A 19,918-nucleotide genomic window follows, 5' to 3' on the forward strand; every position below is an offset into this window, starting at 1 on the left:
CTTCGACCAAGCTGGAACGAAACCTTCAAATTGCAAGTTTCCTTGCAATTCTTCAGTTGCGTTCGAAAGCTGGCCAAATCGGAGACGGAAGTCACTACAATTGGCGGAGCCTTTACTCGTTTCTCGACGGCAGAAGGCTCAGTACGAGGAGAAGGTTCCTTGTCATCAGTTTCGGATAAAACACCGAAACTGTTTGTCAATGGAATTGGAGGATTGACCTCACATTCAGAATCAGAATCAGACCTCAGAAGAGGCTGTTTTCTTTTTCTGTTTCCGTTAGCCGGTTTAGCGTTCAAACGCTTCACCGACGTAACGACCAAATCTTCAGAAGATTTGCGTTTACCTTTGTTTTGACGCATTTTGCAAGCAAAGTTCTCTTAAAAAGATGGCTTCGTTTGTAAAATACAACAAAATTTCAGGCGGGGTTAGTCTTGAAAAGACTGTTTAGAATTTTGGAAAATAACTCAGGTAGTCTTTAAAAAGACTGTGAATTTTGTTTTGAAATAACTCTGAGCTTAGGTAGTAAAAAAATACCGCAGCTCTAGTGTCCGTTCACCACGAAGGTTCGCAAGACACTGAAAAAAAAAGGTGAGGCATTGTGAGCTGCACAAAATGGCGTTCTTAACTCAATTTGGCCCAAAATGCACGTACGACAAGTTAGCACGATGGCGACGAACTGAGCAATTCTCTACGGAATCAGTCTTTTTTCTTCAATTTTATTTTTTGTATTTTTTAATCCGACTGAAACTTTTTTGGAGCCTTCGGTATGCCCAAAGAAGCCATTTTGCATCATTAGTTTGTCCATATAATTTTCCATACAAATTTGGCGGCTGTCCATACAAAAATGATGCATGAAAATTCAAAAATCTGTATCTTTTGAAGGAATTTTTTGATCGATTTGGTGTCTTTGGCAAAGTTGTAGGTATGGATACGGACTACACTGGGAAAAAATAATACACGGCAAAAAAAATTGGTGATTTTTTTATTTAACTTTTTATCACTAAAACTTGATTTGCAAAAAATACTATTTTTATTTTTTTTTTTTTTGATATGTTTTTGAAGACATTAAATTCCAACTTTTCAGAAATTTCCAGGTTGTGCAAAAAATCATTGACCGAGTTATGAATTTTTTAATCATCAGTTTTTTTGTTTTGAAACCTTTGCATTGCAATATCTCAGCAACTAAGGGTCGTATCAACAAAATCCGAATAAGCAAAATATAGAGAATTTTCTCAGCTTTTCAAAAATATTTTTTTCAAAAGTGGGCAAACATGCACTAATTAAAAAAAAAAGAAAAACTTCGACTATTTTCAAAAAAGTCACCTAAATATGGATTTAACTTGAAAACGGTGCACTTTATCAAAATTTCAGTAAAGTACTTTTTGATTGCAAATTTGATTTTCCATCGAAAAATGAAGTTGAAAAATTTTTGCGACCAAAATTTCGATTTTTTGAAAAAAATGATATTGATTAAAAAATTCATAACTCAGTCAATGATTTTTTTCACAACCTGGAAATTTCTGAAAAGTTGACATTTTATGTCTTTTAAAACATATCAAAAAATAAAAAAAATAAAAATAGTGTTTTTTTGCAAATCAAATTTTAGTGATCAAAAGTTAAATAAAAAAATCACCAAATTTTTTTTCGTGTATTATTTTTTCCCAGTGTAGTCCGTATCCATACCTACAACTTTGCCGAAGACACCAAATCGATCAAAAAATTCCTTCAAATGATACAGATTTTTGAATTTTCATACATCTTTTTTGTATGGACAGCTGCCAAATTTGTATGGAAAATTATATGGACAAACTAATGATGCAAAATGGCTTCTTTGGGCATACCGAAGGCACCAAAAAAGTTTCAGTCGGATTAAAAAATACAAAAAAAAAATCGAATGACCAAAATCTGAGAGAACTGCTCTTTGACACTTTTTTAGTTTGTACCCCATTGGTTGGTCAAAGTCAAACTAAAAAGTGACAGTTCGTTACTCACATTTACTATCAAACCAAACTTTTTTTAGTGTGTGTGATCTCCGTGTAAAGAGGGTGTCAAACTAAAAAGTGACCTCGTTCGTTTGACAACAATTGGTGTCAAACCATCGGGATTGCAGTGTATTACGTTTTCCATTTCGACGTCGTCGTGCTATCTTGACGTTCCGAGAAAAACGCTTTTTAATGTTTGACCTTGAATATTCAAAAACGAGAGCACACAATGTAAACAATAACAAACACGTTTTGTTTGGCTCACCATTCTGTGCATTGTCCCAAAGTTTGGTTGAAGTTGGTTGCTGGAGTCCCGAGTTATAATTACAAATGTTTACGGTAGTCTAACTTGTACGTGCGACAAACGCATCCTGACTTTCCTGGCCTGAAAACCCTTTGGCCTTTTGTCACACTTACATCAATTTTCATGGAGTGACAAGATAGCACGACAAGATTGAAACTACTTTCATATATAAAGTGACAAAAATGCACGGAGTTTTTTCGGTTTTTGTTGAATATCTCAGGATTGAAATCGAATTTTGGGGATCTGTGAAGGTCAAAAGGTGAGGTATTGTGAGCTGCACAACATGGCGTTCTTAACTCAATTTGGCCCAAAATGCACGTACGACAAGTTAGCACGATGGCGACGATTTGAAGGTCTAAGGTATTATAAAAAGGATAGAATTGACATAAAATTTTATGTGAAGTAATCAGACCAAAATAATAAAAGCACAAATATACGTTCATCCATAAAAAAACACAAAAAAATCACCATAATCACCCAAAAGTGGGCCATAAACCGAACCTCAAATGTGTCAATAATAACTGGTATTTCAACAACTCGTCGACGACATTAACCCGAATCGTATTCCTGATGCACTCTCCTGCTCGAAGAAGCCAACCAAAACAAGGACCCACAACAAAAAGCAACAAAACAAAACAATAAAGTAATTACCACCCGATATGCGAACGACCGGCTCCCATCACAACAACAACGCATTTTCGCGGCCTGATGACTTCTCGGAAAGCAATTCCCCCCGCTCCGTGTTCCAAAATTATGATCATTACGCCGACCGACTCACCTTTGCGTTTCAGGACGTATCCCTTCTTGTAGAGCCACCAGCCGAGCACGGCCACGAGCACGACCGCCAGCAGGGTCCCGAAGATGGCCCCGGCGATGTCACCGCCGCCGTAGCAGGAACCAGCTCCGTCCATTTCGCCCTCCATCGGTAGGTCCCAGAATTTCCGAGAAAATCGACCTCAACACTGTGTTCACAATAACAAATTTATTGTTATTCACTTTTTTTGTGTGTTTCACTGATTTGAACTTTCTTTCGTTCGTTTTTCCCGCCAAAACTGTTTTTCTCTTCCGCCGAAATTGTTTCAGGTCCCCGCACTTATGCAATCATTATCTGTGATTGTTGTTGTTATGTTTTTCTTTGATTTCGATTGTTTGAGCCTTTTGCAGTCGTCGCCTTTCTGAAATGAACCAAAAAGAAGAAACAAATAATACACGTTAGTGAATGCGTTTTTCTGTGGCGAAAGAAGCTGTATTTGTTTTGGTTTTTGCATGATGGTAATTATAGGTTATGTAGACCACCTCCTTCCCCCTCTTCACCCTGTTTGGCAGTGATTTCGGATGCATTTGCACGTGCGTGCTGAAGATTTTTGCAGTCGTAGTTTTCTTCGCTTTCCTTAATTGAGATGAGTTGAAGAAAATTTGCATTAGGGGGTCTTTGCACTCTGCACAACAAAGTAGGTGAGCTACAAAGTTGCAAATATTTCTTTATGTATTTATGCGTTGATTCAAATACGAGCAGATTCTCAGACATTTGCAAATTTGTTATTTAGATTTGTACCTTAATAATATTGTTTAAATTAAAGAAATAGCAATTCTATACGAAATCCTCAAATTTCGTGTATTTTTACTGCTGAGCAGTTCTCTAGGATTCGATTTTTTTTGTATTTTTTAATCCGGCTGAAACTTTTTTGGTGCCTTCGGTATGCCCAAAGAAGCCATTTTGCATCATTAGTTTGTCCATATAATTTTCCATACAAATTTGGCAGCTGTCCATACAAAAATGATGTATGAAAATTCAAAAATCTGTATCTTTTGAAGGAAGTTTTTGATCGATTTGGTGTCTTCGGCAAAGTTGTAGGTATGGATACGGACTACACTGGAAAAAAATGGTACACGGCAAAAAAAAATTTGGTGATTTTTTTATTTAACTTTTTATCACTAAAACTTGATTTGCAAAAAAACACTATTTTTTTTAGGGCGTAATATTGAATGTTTAGCCCTTTTGAAATGTTTGTCTTGATTTGAAAATTTTGAAAATATTGTTTTCGAAAGTATTTGTCAGAAATTTTCGATATTTCATGTGTAATGCAGTTTTGATATCGAGAGTTGATATGGTTAGGCTGAGGGGTATTATGAATTGAACATGTGTAGGGATGTTTGTGAGATGATAGATTATATTAGATTTTCTGATTTTTATGTCTGTGCAATAAAGTGTCTCAGGCAAAGGTCGTATAAGTAGAAGAAGAAAAGATTAGAGAATTGTCTCAGCTTTTAAAAAATATTTTTTTTCAAAAGTGTGCAAACATGTGCACTTACAGTCATCCCACATATTCGGAACACCCACAACGGAAATTGATGATTTAGATGGGTAATTTGCAAGAGATGCGGCATAAGTGTTTTGACTGTCAGGTTGGACTTATTTGATATTTCATATGGACATGTATTTGTATTTATGTTTTATTGGAACAAAAACTTCATTCCAAGACTATTTTGTGCAGAGCAGGAAAACACTGCCTCCAAATGGCATGTTTCATAATTGTGGGATGTTATTGTGCCTCCCACAATTGTGGAACACCTGAATTTAACTGATATTTTCACAAAAAAGTTTTCAAACCACGTATAAAACATCACTAAGCTTGAGTTTCATTGGTTTCAGTGTGAGAAGTCATTATTTGGTAATAAATATGTACTCCTGGAGAGATCCAAAGTTTGTTTACATTCGTAAGAAAAAAGTGTTCCGAATTTGTGGATTTCAAGGGTCAAAGTAATTCTTCGAAAACTTCATATAAAAGTTAAAATTTGCAGATGTTCGATACAGCATTCGAAAGATCGCAAGAAAAGCTTTCAAATGAAGGTAAAAGCGAATCATTAAGTTCAATTATCGATTTGCTATGATTTTTTGAACATTGGCCGATCTGGAAACCGTTCCGAATATGTGGGATGACTGTATTTAAAAAAATGAAAAACTTCGACTATTTTCAAAAAAGTCACCTAAATATGGATTTAACTTGAAAACAGTGCATTTTATCAAAATTTCAGTACAGTACTTTTTGATTGCAAATTTGATTTTACATCAAAAAATAAAGTTGAAAAATTTGTGCGACCAAAATTTCGATTTTTTGAAAAAATCAGTATTGAGTAAAAAATTCATAACTCGGTCAATGATTTTTTGCACAACCTGGAATTTTCAGAAAAGTTGGAATTTAATGTCTTCAAAAACATATCAAAAAAAAAAAATAAAAATAGTATTTTTTGCAAATCAAGTTTTAGTGATAAAAAGTTAAATAAAAAAATCACCAAATTTTTTATACCGTGTATCATTTTTTTCTAGTGTAGTCCGTATCCATACCTACAACTTTGCCGAAGACACCAAATCGATCAAAAAATTCCTTCAAAAGATACAGATTTTTGAATTTTCATACATCATTTTTGTATGGACAGCTACCAAATTTGTATGGAAAATTATATGGACAAACTAATGATGCAAAATGGCTTCTTTGGGCATACCGAAGGCACCAAAAATGTTTCAGTCGGATTAAAAAATACAAAAAATAAAATTGAAGAAAAAAGACCGATTTCGTAGAGAATTGCTCTGCTATATTCGGCTCAACCTTTGTCCCAATGACCAAAGGACTTTTTGTGTGATTGTTTCGCCGATACAAGGCTTCAGTAGCTGTCCAAACAAAAATCGAAAGTAAATATTTGACAATCTGCATTTTTTGGACTCATGTGCTTATCGATTCGGTGTCTTCGGCAAAGTTTATCCATAGAGAAGCATGGATAACAATGTTGCTGCCAAGTGATAGTTTGTTTTTAAAATTGTATTTTCCGGAAAAAAATATTTTTTTTTTCATTTTTTTTTTATTTTTAATCGAAAAGTACTGTCATCAGGTGGGAAAAAAGGGTCTGGAAAAGTGAGATTGAGTCTTACAAAAGAATATCTATCACTCAATCTCACCCCTCAGACTCAATGTCACCCCTAATGTTGATATTATGCAAAAATGTTGAAAAAGTGTGTCGTTTCCTGAATAAAGCCACTTACAGTTTCATCATTACTAAAAAGTGTCAGTTTTCGCTTTTCATCCATGAGAGTCCATTTCATAAAAAAATGTTGTTAATTTTCAATTTGTCCAAGAAACATTGAAAATTGAACCACTGGTTTTCTGTCGCTCTAATCTAGTCCATCCCATATGTAAGAACAGCAGACCGAGAAAAGCGCAAGGTAAATTTGTCCCGTCCATAAGGCTACGTGTTAGGATTTCACGAAAAAGTGGAATTTGCTACGGTTTTCTGGAATATACTACTAAAGTGTATTGGGTTTTCTGATAGTTCACATAATTTTGAACCAAACTGCATCGTTAACTCAAAATTGACGAAATAACATATGGGACGGACTTGATCTGAGCGGCAGTTTCAATGTTAACCAATTAAACATTTGAAATAATGGCTGATCTCTTCTGAATTCTTAAAAAAATATATATTTAAAAATTTGGATTAAGATTTCCCTTTTTTGTAAAAAAAACATTATTCTAAAAATATTTTTTTGCTCCGTAGTTCATTATGGATCAAAAATTGCAAGTTTAAAGTGGCCGTTGATTTTTTTTTTGAAGTTTATGTCCCTGTATAAAAACAAAATAAGAGCAAGCAAGATTTCCTAAAATGTTATTGTTGATATTCCATGGTCCAATTTTTCTATCAAAAGTTCATATTGAGCTGTTGGTAGAAGTTTTTTTTATCTTTGGAAGAAATTTCATAAATTCAAATTTTTCTGGGCTTAAAAAAATACAGTCAGAGACAGAATTTCGATGGCTTTGCATCTTTTTTGAATTTTCAATTTATTTGTACTGGAATTTTTGTTTACACATTTTTAAATTTTTTGCTATAAAAGCCTTTTTTTATTTTTAGGAAGTTTCGAAACATGAAAAATATATTGTGATGTTTATTTTGGTTTGGAACTAAAATTTAAGAAAAATCGTCGGTTATTTTCGTCCGATATTTACAAAACCATCAGTTTGTTCCATAACGGTGCTCATCTTCCTGAGATTTGTTACAAACTTTTTGGTATTTTTTAAACTACTGAAACTATTGGTACAATTTTTTATTCATCCCTTAAGCTACTACCTCAAAAAGGATTTAAAACAAAATTTGTTAATTTTTATAATCAAATTATTTTAGGATTAAGTCCGTAAGTTCAACATTTTGGAATGAAAAGCCAACAACTTCCCTGTTTACTGTGTACCGTTAAATGTCTTTAAAAACACATTCATTGCAATTCGATAGTTGGTTTCTAATAATTATTGATATAACCCTCGCAAACATTCTTTCAGGAATTTACACAATTTTCGGGATCGTTATCAACACACGATTTGCCAGATTTTTTTTTAAATTTTCTGAACAGTAACTCGAAATTGTTTTTTTTTGTTGCAACGGTCGCTATCGGACGAAAACATTCCAACTTCAAGTTTCAGTTAAGTTCAGAATGTTTTAAGGAAACTTGATTATATTGACAATTTAAGTCAATGTAAGTTTTTCAAATTAAAATTTAATATGTATGTTACATCCAGTTGACATCATTGGAGCGATTTGAGAAAATGATAAACTATGTAGATGTAATTTTGAAATGTTTATTTTACTTTTTCTTCTCAAGATTCTTTTCACAAATCTAGTGTAACAATATTATTTAATTAAAAAAAATTATAGACCAAAGGCTTTAAAACAATTTCAAAATCCATCCATAAGTGAGTATTTTGTTTGTTTTGTAATCGTTCAAAGGTTCCTTATTATTCAATCTTGATTATCTCTAAAACTACAAAAAAATTTTTTTTCAGGAACAGTTGAAAAAATTATGTATCAGTTTTTGTTATTATTGTTAAGATATTAAAATTAGCTAAACTAAATTGAAGCATAAAATTCGAAATGCCCTGCAAACATGCACAACATGCAGCATATTAAATCATAAAATTATATTTGAAAAGAGCATGATCTCTCCCCGGGACAATCGTCCAATGAAAATGTATACGAAAAGCAATAACCCTAGCCTAACCGTGCGCAATTGACCGCAATCACCCAATCATCACCGCATAAGCAACATAATTTCCCCGTTCGCCAAATGTTGGACACAGTTAAAAAATGATGCCAAGAATTGCTCTACACATTATTTCCATTGGGCTATGCTCAATTTTGCTGTGCATATCAAGTCCTTTATAGTTCATTCAGCTATCATAATCGTATGGGCTCGAGGGTGAATGTTCATGGTCCAGGTCCAAGTCCAGGTATGAATGAATGAGCCTAGCATGTGCTGTGCTATTTTGCATTGTAAGTACCGTACTTGAGGGAGATCAACGGGCATATGCGGGTAGCATGGATTGGTCTGGTTGTTAAGTGCCTCGTGGTCACTGTTTATCGAAAATCGTTTGGATATGTATTTTTGAAGGAGATTTTAATTTGAATATTAGAACAAGAGTTTCTGATGTTTTGAAATCATTTAATACTTTTTGACGAAGCATCTATTAGATAACAAAACGACACTGACAAGCAACTTCCATTAGTGCTTAGTTTTGTTTCAACTTGTCATAAATATTAGTGTAAATGAGAAACCATTTATCACGAAAAATGATCTTATCCATTCCGAGATACGGCATCTCGAAGGTTGTGATTTGTTTCATCTCAACATTATCGCTTTTATTGAGATAAAAACAAAACCCCGACCATAACTTTCACTTTTCCACGTGATCGAAAGTCCAGTCCCCAACAGTCCGTTCCAACCCATAAGGGAACACGGCACCTGGGTGGAAGCCCCACAAACTTCAAACCCAACCAACCAAACGAAACCACGATACCGCACTCAGTAATCCTAATCGGAAATCACCCAGAAAATCCTCTCGTCTGCCTTCGGTCCAAACCAATCATCGGGAGCGCCCACGTGCGATCTGTCCACTGCAAGTAGTAGCACATCACCGCCGAGGAGGCTTCCGATTACACACCTCTCCTGCTCTGGACGATCTCGTCTTATGCATACATATATTTGAGGTTTTGACGAGTTCTGCGTGCGGGTTCGTCGCTTGCGCCCACTGAAGTATCTCCGCGTTGAAGTCTTTCATTTGTACCGCTTCTTCGCGTCAACAGCAAGTCGTCTTGGTGCAGAAATTGTAGCAGCAGCAGCTGACCACAATCACTCGAGAGCGTTCCAGACTGAACCTCCGGTGTTGGTGCCTTCGCACTGCGATCGACCAAAGTCTCAGGTCAGGTTCCCGGTCCATCATTCGATACGAGGAGCGCCCTCTCGTCCGTTTGTTTGCGTTCGACGAATGTAAATATATTTTAGAAAGTATCAACGCCTTCGACCAGGTAAGTCAGCAGGCAGGCCAGCAGCAACAAACATGGGGGGAATGTATCGATTTCTTTTCCGAAATGAAGAAATCGAAAATATGTTGTTCCTTTTTTTTCGGTGGAGGCAACGAGGCATTCTGGGAGCAGTTTCTGATGGACGTGCGTACACGTTTACCCCTGGAAGTCTTTTTTTGTGATTAAATGGATGGAAATTAATTCAAATGTTTTAAAGAGCCTCTTGATTTAAAACTAAAATAAATGCCGAATCATACCCACTTTAATTGGTTCACATTGCACACAGAAAAAGGATGATGGGAATATTCATCATATCATACAGTCATCCCACATATTCGGAACACCCACAAATTCGGAACACTTTTGTGATAATTTGTCAATAGCAAGCAGAATGCATCTTTTCTGTCGACCCTAATATTTTTAGGACCTTCATTTGGACATTCTCTTGCTATTTCAGTAGTAAAAGTGGTACTTTTTGAACAAAAAACCTTATTTCAAGACTATTTTATCCAGAGCAGTAAAACACTGCCTCCAAATTGCCTGTTCCATAATTGTGGGATGTTATTGTGCCTCCCGCAATTGTGGAACACCTGCATTTTTACTGATTTTTTTCACAAAAATGTTACCAGACCATTCATAAAACATAACTAAGCTTGAATTTCGTTGGTTTCAGTGCGTCAAGTCATTTTTTTTGTGAAAATTATGCATTCATGGATAGAACCAAAGTTTGTTTACATCCGTAAGAAAAAAATGTTCCGAATTTGTGGATTTCAAAGATCAAAAAAACTTGATATAAAAGCTAAAATTTGCATTTGTTCGATACAGCATTAGAAAGATCGCAAGAAAAGCTTTCACAACCTTCGACACAATATGATGATACAGCCATCCCTCATATCCGGAACAGTTTACAGATCGGCCAATGTTCAACAAATCATGGAAAATCGATAATTGAACATAATGATTTGCTTTTACCTTCATGTGAAAGATTTTCTTGTGATTTTTCGATTGATGTATAGACCGGCTGTATATTTTTAAGTTTATATCAAGTTTTTGAAGAAAAACATTGACCCTTGAAATCCACACATTCGGAACACTTTTTTCTTACGATGTAAACAAACTTTTTTTTCTCTCCAGGAGTACTTATTTTTTACAAAATAATGACTTCACACTCTGAAACCAAAAAAACTCATGCTTAGTAATGTTTTATGAATAGTCCGATAACTATTTTTGTAAAAATATCAGTTAAATTCAGGTGTTCCACAATTGTGGGAGGCACAATAACATCCCACAATCATGAAACAGGCAATTTGGGTGCAGTGTTTTGCTGTTCTGGTTAAAATAGTCTTGAAAGGCAGGTTTTTGTTAAAAAAAAGTACTACTTTTACTAGTGAAATAGCTAGAGAATGTCCAAATAAAGGTTCTAAAAATAGTAAGGTAAACAGAAAAGTTGCATTTTGTATCCTATTGACAAATTACTACAGAATTGTTCCGAATTTGTGGGTGTTCCGAATATGTGGGATGACTGTACTTTGAAAAACTGGTGAGTATGATTTGCAAAGATCTGGCCCACAAGCCATGGACGTAGATTATTATCGCATTAGTTGCAAATATGCCAAAAAAGTGACATATCGATGCCTCTGTGCTCGCTTGTACTAAGCTTGCTTTTCCTATATAGTTGACATAAGAGAGCACAGAGGCATCGATATGGGAAAAAATGTCTTTTTGCGGGTTAAATCCCAATTGAACTTGTTCCTGCTACCGACAAGCCAGTTTTCAACCAAATGGGCTGGAGGCCTAACTTTTAGTAGTCTTTCGGGAAATTGCATCTACTTTTTGATCTGAGTAACTTTTTATTTTTTACCCGGGCTTAAACTTACTTTGAATGTATCATTTGAAATATTAATTTAATTTAATTAAATGTTTGTAAAACTAAGTTTATTTAATTTAAAAAGAATGTGAATCTTAGGATAAATCCATAGATCAGGGCTGTGGAGTCGGAGTCGGAGTCGGAGCCGGAGTCGGTGGAGTCGGGTCTTTTTGGGGACCTGGAGTCGGAGTCGGAGCCGGAGTCGTCAAAACTCGAACAGCTGGAGTCGGAGTCGGAGTCGGAGCCGAAAATTTCTGATAACCCGGAGTCGGAGTCGGAGTCGGAGTCATCTTAAATGCAAAAAAAAATCTTGTTGTTCAGTATTTGCTATAAAACAGCTTAACTTACAAAACTTCTTATATTTTTAACTGTTTTTTTTAAGTCGTATGCACTGAATTGCCATTTTTTTTAAAGATTCATCAGATGCCATTATGTTTTTGAAGCCTTTTATTGTGATTGAAAAACTCTTATTGTGTTATTTTACTAAATTATAACCTGTTTATTCCCTCTTACCCAAGTATTTCGTATTATAACTTTTTGTAGTCAGAAATATTTAATTGATTCTTGACTGCAACCCTTCAATTAAAATTTGATCAAATTTAATCTAGTTCTCTTTGAAAACAGTACACACACATTCATTTTTTACCCTGATAGCGAATGACTTTCAGGGAAAAAATACGAGGTACAAAAAAGATTAAAAATAATAATTGCTGTTTTTGGAAATCGGAAAAAGTCACTGACAGTATAACTCTTCCAACAAATATTCAATCGTTATAACAATCTATTTCTAAGAAATCAACATGTGCATTTTGTTTTAAACTAAGTAAAACAAAATCAAAGTGTTGCATTTAAAATAATTGAAACTGACAAAAATTTATCAATACAGTTGCAACTTATTTTGAAATAATCATTGAATATGTTAAATATATCGATAATCTTAATGTTTACTATTTCTCTACTAAAATCTGAGAATGTTGATCCTTGAAAAACTATTTTAATATCGTTGCAAAAAATCGTTGAACAAATCTCTAGATTTCAGTACCAAAAAGTACACAAAATTATAATATTATTCAACCGGTAATAATTTTCTCATATTGTATGTCCCACGCCAATATTTCGGAAGGTGATTATCATTGCAAATCAATGTACCAAAAAAATGTTTTATGGAAAGGTCCTTTTAAAATGACCTAGAAAATATGTTACCTGTGGATTTTGGTTTTTATCCAATATTTTGATATTTCATATATTTTGAAGGAGGCGCACGATCATTCATAAAGCTTCGTTTTAGGTGAAGATTCAAGAAGTATTGCGCGCCTCCTTCTATGTATATTGAAAATTTTTAAATTAAAATAAATCAATAATTCTCAGGTAAAATATTTTCTAGGTCACGGATATTTGAAAAGGACCCCTTAATTATCTTTTCCACGGAGACATTTTTTAGATACCTTGATTTGCGATCATAATCTTTAAATAGTAGTATATGCAACAAGTTGCAAAAATAAGTTGTTTTAAGCACGAGTCGTACATTTATCCAACGAGGTTTACCGAGTTGGACAAGTACGATGAGTGCTGCAAAAAAAAAACAAGTTTTGCAACGAGTTGCTTACAACATTTTTTGCAATTCCGAAAAACGCTTCTTTAATGGAATTTTATGTCAATTATTCATGTGTTAAGTAAACCCACCGTTCAAAACAAAAAAATATTGAAAAATGTTACTTTTCGATAAAAGTACTGAAAAGTTGTACTTTTGTTTATAAATTTTCCATTTTGTTATTTTTGGTAGGGAAAAGTAGGCCGTTTCGTTTCTCCAGAAGGACAGGAAAAGTTGACAGTTTCACAGAGGAATTGCAAAAAAAACAAGGTGACTTTGATAGACAATGTGCTTCTTATAAATGTCAGCTTAAAAGTGAGCAAATTGAATTTATATGTTAAATCGATCATTAAGGCCAGGTTTCTTTGAATGATTCATTCAAAAAAATTGCAATTTGATATTAAAATATATAAGCTTTTTATAATTTAAATGTAAATAAAACAAACAAGCTAACTTGAGGTTAAGTAAATAAAACCCAATTTAATTTCAAAACTGTTCTTCTGAAAATGCCTTCAAAACTGGAGATAGTTTTTGAATTCTGTTTCAACAACGTATAAAACTTGTAACCTAGAAACTTTTTTTCAGTTGATTCTTCCTCGAGAAAAACATATCAGTTAGAGAGTATTTAAATAATCCTATTTATCAATATTTTCAAAATAATAGTTAACAAACTTTTGAAACATTTCAAAATATGTGGAGTCGGAGTCAGAGTCGGAGCCAACAATTTGTAGAAAGCTGGAGTCGGAGTCGGAGTCGGAGTCGGCTAGAGTTGGTAGGCCGGAGTTGGAGTCGGAGTCGGAGTCGGTTGGGACTGAAAGCCGGAGCCGGAGTCGGAGTTGGAGTCGTCTAATCTCAGAAAGCCGGAGTCGGAGTCGGAGTCGGAGTCGCTTAAAATATGACCCGACTCCGCAGCCCTGCCATAGATGATCCAAATTGTATCCAAATTCACTAGAAAATTATAATTTAAATCATAATGTCATAATTCGTTGCCTCAAAAACAAATTTTGCTGCAGGAATCAAACATTCTCCAAATTTACAAAATTTCTAATTTCTAATTTTAACATTTCTTAAGTCAAAAATGTTCAAAGAATCCGATCCTTTATCTGGTTGAAAACTACTTCTTGAGATACTTTGAGCACTTCTCTACCAAGGTCAGCATGTATGCATACCATTCCGTACGTATTTAATTTGTATTCCTCATTTTGAGAAAATATCTAAAACCTATCAATGTCGCCGGGATATCAATGTAACACCGGTTTACGGTACTTTGAATTAGCACATACACTTTTTAATGCTGTGAAACAAATCCAATTTTATTAAAAGTTTTGGATTTTTTTGCTTTTTTTCAAAAGTTTTGTTTTCTTTCTCTATAAAAAGAGATATTTCAGTCATCATTAAATTTTAATCATTACTGATTTATAGATAAAAATTTTATCTATAAATCAGTAATGATTAAAATTTTTGTACGATATTTACTTTGTAAAAAAATCAGGTAAATAAATAAATTGTTTTAATTTATTTATTTATTTATTCGTCAAACATACGTAGACTACATGATCGTTGCTTAGTTTCTAATTACAAGGGGGGAACATCTTAGCCAATAAGTAAAAAATACACAGAAAAAAATCATGGTTATATTACATCTGGGAAGAGGTTCATCTTTTATGTCAGAAACACCTCTGAAAATGTGTAATTTTACCACTATTCTGGTGTAATGAGGTAAAATTACATCATAAAAGAGGTAATATTCAACCTTCCCAAATTACACCTTCCAAATTTACACAATTTTTTACTTTCAAAATTATGAATTAAAATAACAATAATTAATGAACTAATTAATAAGGGTCATTTCATCCTAATTTTCATCCTCGACTTTTTGTGGTCATGCTCAAATTAGGCTGAGCTGTTTATACAATCCAGACTCGATTATCCGAAGGCCTCGGAAAATATTTACTTCAGACAATCGAATCACCCCTAAACTACACAATAAAAAATAATGTAAATTTGGAAGCTGTAATTTTGGAAGGTTGTCCATTACCTCTTTTATGCTGTAATTTTACCTCAATTTAGACTGAAAAGTGACGTTACACCAGAAAAGTGGTAAAATTACACATTTCCAGAGGTAAAATTACACCTTTTTTCTGACATAAAAGATGTACCTAAAGTGATTTTAAATTTATGAATCTGAGATGGCGGTCAATATGGCGGTGGCGAAATATAAAAAAAAAAAACAAAAAAATGGGGTCGCAGAACTGTTCAAAACATGAAAAAAACAAAAAAAATATTGTTCGTGATTTGATTATCCAAAGTCACATACAAATCTTCAAATAATCGAACTTTGGATAGTCGAAACTTCGGATAATCGAGTCTGGACTGTACTTTCAAACCATACAATTTCAGTTCAGCGATTTTCGTAAATTTTTCAAAAAAACATTTGTTATTGAATGGCCGTTTCTTTGGTTCAGAAAATGATAGAACAAAACTCGACCATCCTTTTGGAAGAACATGGGACGCCCATATCAAAACCTCATTTATTCAAAACTGCCCATATCAAAACCTCATTTATTCAAAAATGACAAAAATCGAAAAACTTTTGTCAACAAAACAGGTTAGTCCTAAAAGTGTTCACTTCAAGTTGACATTTCTCGAAAACTCTTGAGTGAAATGAACTCACAGTGTTTTTTTGGATGTTTACTACATCTAATTCAAATTTCATCCAAATTGGTCAAGTCTGTAGAAAAATGGCAAGGAAAAACGTAAAAAATCTCGATTTTGCTCTGGGCGGGGATTCTTGCATGTTTCGAATATATATAAACATCTCCACAAAATTTGAGCATTGAGCATCCGGAAAAATTGATTCCGAGTGGTGTACCGCTTCACTTGAAATAACCCATATCAAATAAGGTCTGAAAAACGGTCCACCTAACATAAAAAAAATCCAAAACCTATTCCTATAAAGATATCCCAACATAGAACATTTTATTGCTTTCGATTCGATTTCCACCACAACCTTCCCTGTGCCGTTCCCATATACGGCCGTAGACCTCCGTAGTTCCGAGAACACCTAGCCAAGCGAATAATTGCCGATCAATTGGCGCCCTCGGCTAAGCCTTCGGTCAATCCAATGTGTGTGTGTGTGTGCAATAAAAAACAATCCCATAAACTTCTGTTTACACCCTCACCGTCCCTCACCCAACTCCCAAGATTCTGCGCGCAATCGCGATCCGGTTTTGTCCGCTGGCAGTCTTGGAGTGCGGTAAATTGGCAGATTGTGCCAGGTTGCAATTTCCCCATTTTACATTAGTTGGTGCTACTTTTGCTACTGCCACTGCTACTAGTACTGTTAATTGTAGTAGTAGTGGCAGTTGTTGTTGTTGTTGTATTGGTGGATTGCTACTGGCGTACGTAAATATGTGAAATGTGGTAAAATCTTGCGAAAGCAAAACACGTTCCAGCCTCAGCAGCGTTCCCGGTGGCAAAACTATATAATAGTCACAGTTGGCAAATGTCTCCAGAAAAGAGACGGGGTGGTTCCAAGTTGGTTTCGGTCAGTCATTAAAATGCTCATCAATCATAGAAATATATTTATTATCCTGTTTAATTCAATTGACCAAGAAGTAAAAGTAATCACAATTCAGTGGGATTTTTTCTAAAAATCGATGAAATAACACAGCAAAAAAAAGTAGTACCATCAGTGGGGGTGACTATGGGTCAAAAAACGATGCACCTCTCGTAATTTCTTAATAACAAAAACAATTTGAATAACATCGAAAATCTTTTATCGTATAATTGTTCTTAGATATTTTACTAACATTTTCCAAAAATATGGTGTAATTTGATGGACTCTACCTTAAATGGCAATCGTTTGAAAATTGACCCAATCTCACCCCTTTGAGGGGATGACAGTGGGTCAAATGAAACTAAAATGATGCTCAAATACAAAGGTATAGTAAAAAAAGTCATCCAACAATGTTTCTTGTTCAAGGAAATCGTATTGACATGCTAAAATATTTGAGGCAGTGATTTTCAAGCATTTGGGTACTTTTTGATCAATTCCAAAAAAAAAATTAAAAAGTTGATTTTTCGAGAGGTCATTTTTGGCCAAAAACGTACCTCAACTTTAGACAGCTGCTAAAATGACAGGATTTGTTCTAGGAACGAGATTTTTCCAGAAAAGTCATCTTAAGATGTCCCTTGCACAACCCTATTAACAGAATTTGGTTTCATTGAGATGTACCTAAGAAATGGTAAAATCCGTAAAAAAATACTTTGACCCAATCTCACCCCCCAGACCCAATGTCACCCCCACTGACGGTAGGGTAGAGTAGTCATCAATGAGACACGGGGAACAATGATAAAATGGCTCTCACAAGTCGTAGTTTCAACCAATCAGGCTCATATTTTGGGGAAAGGTGTATCTACTGGATACACGTCTGCCATAATAGTTGCTTTGGTTATGGACGCTCCCTTGCAAAGTTATTCATAAATGTTTGATTTTGGGGTGTAAAAGTAAATTATGACTGAAAATTATATTTTCGCTTATATTCTGCCAATAATACAAAAACTAAAATTTCTCCAAACTTCTTTCGTCATTTCATAGGGCATGAGTTGGGCTACAATGGCCTTTCATTAGATTTGACCAAAATTAGGAATATACCCAGAATCCAGGGCTGTCTCATTGTTCCCCACTCTTTTCAGCCTATGGGTAACAATGAGACACTTTGATTTTTCTTCATTAAACTTTTCAAAATCTAGGGAAATCCTTCAAAACTTGAATCGGAAGTGATTTTTGGCATATTTATTGAGTTTTGACTTCATTTAGCCAAACATATAAAGTTATATGGTATAAATAAATGGATTTTACTAAATTTAAATACTTTTTAGTATAACGTTTGTTAATGAAAGCTTCTAGTTGGCAAAATTGCTTTAAAATGTTCAAGGTAAGTCACCTGCAATGGAACAATACAAAACATGATGTTTTACTAGAAAAGTATTGATTTTCGTAGAGTGTCTCATTGTTCCTGCCAAATGCGTCTACAATGAGACAGTTGGATAGCTCTGGCTGCAGAGGTCGGATCGACCTCATATTTTGGTCAATGTTAGAACACATTAAAAGAAAGAAAATGCAACAAAAAGCTCATTAAAACATGCTGATGAAAAAAATACAAAAATCGTTGAAAGTTAAAAACCAAAAGTGTCTCATTGATGACTACCCTACCCTAATCCAGCTGAGTGTAAAAGACCGGGTGTAAAATAAATTTTGCATTATTTTATGAAATTTATGTAATATTACACCATGAAATATGTAGCCCATCAGTACCCAAACCTACTTGATCAAATTGTTAGGCTTCATCGGTCTGATGGCCGAGCGGGCTAAGGCGCCAGTCCTTACCTTTGGTGCTGGGTTTGAATCCCATCGGTAGCAACTGTTTTCAAAAATTGTATATGCTGTGTGTAATATTTTGTGTGTTTTTCCACAAAAGTGCGATTTTGGGATGACTGCAATTAGAAAAAAGATTAAATTATATATTGACGTATTATTTGAAATCAAATATTTGTTTAAATACTTTTAAATTAGTTGAAGATTTCTTATCAGAAACATTATAATAGTTGAAATAATGATCCTTATAAATTTTATTGAATTTAGTATTGAATAGGACTAGTTCAAATTTTAAAATTTCAATTCTTCAATAATTCGAAATTGTTTCAACAACTGTGCACACCAAACACAAGGAAATTTCAGAGAGACTAGAAGTTTGTAAAACTATCTATGAACTCATTAACATTTATTTCAATAATGTTTCCTGTATATTAACTTTGTAGAACATTGTTACACTCTAAAAAAATAACCCTGCAAAGTAAGAAAAAACACGAAATTTTAAATGAGACATTTTGTTCTAAATGAAAAAATGACCCTTTTGGGCCAATGTAGATTCGAAAAGAACATTAAATTTCCCATAAAATGACATGTTCCAAAAATTTTTACAGTCAGGTAACGGAAAATGGGAGAATTTTTAAAACTTTTTTAGTGTTTTTTTTCGATGAAAAATACGTTTTTTCGGAATTCTGAGTACGCCATCAAATCGGGCGTCTAATTTTACATAAAGTCCCCTTGACACCAAATTTCTATCTCATTACCGTTTCAGGGTGCAAATTATTGAAAAACACCTCTCTTTTCGCATGTTCAAAAATGGAAGGGGTCGTACCGCCCCTCCGTCACGAGATATCAAAAAACGGACCTCGGATTCGTGATCAGGGACAAAAGTTACCCCTTAGGACAAAGTTTCACACAAATCGAAGCGGGGTCGGGGCAACTTTTCCCGATTTCGTGTGAGTTGGTAGAGAATTACCCATTACTGAGAAATTAAAATGAAAAAAAAAATATAAAAATGTTTTAATTGGATAAAAAAAAATAAACTTCGACAAAAATAATTAAGACCGTTGCTAATATTTTTCTACGAATATCTCATATCGGTCCAAAAATCAGAGGGCTAAAGTAATTTAATTTGTTAAACTTACTTTTTATTTTCCTTTTTGGAAAATTGAAGTATTTGTATTTTCATCGATTTGTTCTTATTGAATATTTTGAAGAAATTTTATATTTTCTGTAAATATTTATTTCTTGTTTCTGAACAATTTATGTGAGCTTTTCTTATACTTCCGAGTTATGGATATTTTTCAGTTGATTTATACTGGATAAAAATGATTTTTTACCATTTTCAAAAAAAATCGTAGGCATTCACAACCACCCCAAGGCTCGTAAAAATCTGCACATTTTACGACGGGAACCGTACAGTCAGAGAAATTGGAGAAGTGGAGTGGCAAAAAAAACA

At 34.1% G+C, this 19,918-nt stretch overlaps 1 protein-coding gene across 2 annotated transcripts in view; it reads right to left on the reverse strand.

The window, feature by feature from the left end:
• Nucleotides 1–19,918, reverse strand: part of LOC120414873 (formin-J-like) — a 196,346-nt gene that overhangs the window by 169,243 nt on the left and 7,185 nt on the right. Inside the window, exons 2-3 of one of the 2 annotated variants that reach the window (XM_039576195.2) lie at nucleotides 18,478–18,584; nucleotides 3,065–3,461 (exon numbers count right to left, since the gene is read on the reverse strand). In XM_039576195.2, coding sequence (XP_039432129.1) covers nucleotides 3,065–3,209 — 145 coding nt within the window. In that variant the 5' untranslated portion in view covers nucleotides 3,210–3,461; nucleotides 18,478–18,584. The remainder of the gene's footprint in view (nucleotides 1–3,064; nucleotides 3,462–18,477; nucleotides 18,585–19,918) is intronic. The other variant, XM_039576194.2, reaches the window with a different exon arrangement.

This window comes from Culex pipiens, chromosome 2 (assembly GCF_016801865.2).
Source record: "Culex pipiens pallens isolate TS chromosome 2, TS_CPP_V2, whole genome shotgun sequence".
Taxonomy (NCBI): domain Eukaryota; kingdom Metazoa; phylum Arthropoda; class Insecta; order Diptera; family Culicidae; genus Culex; species Culex pipiens.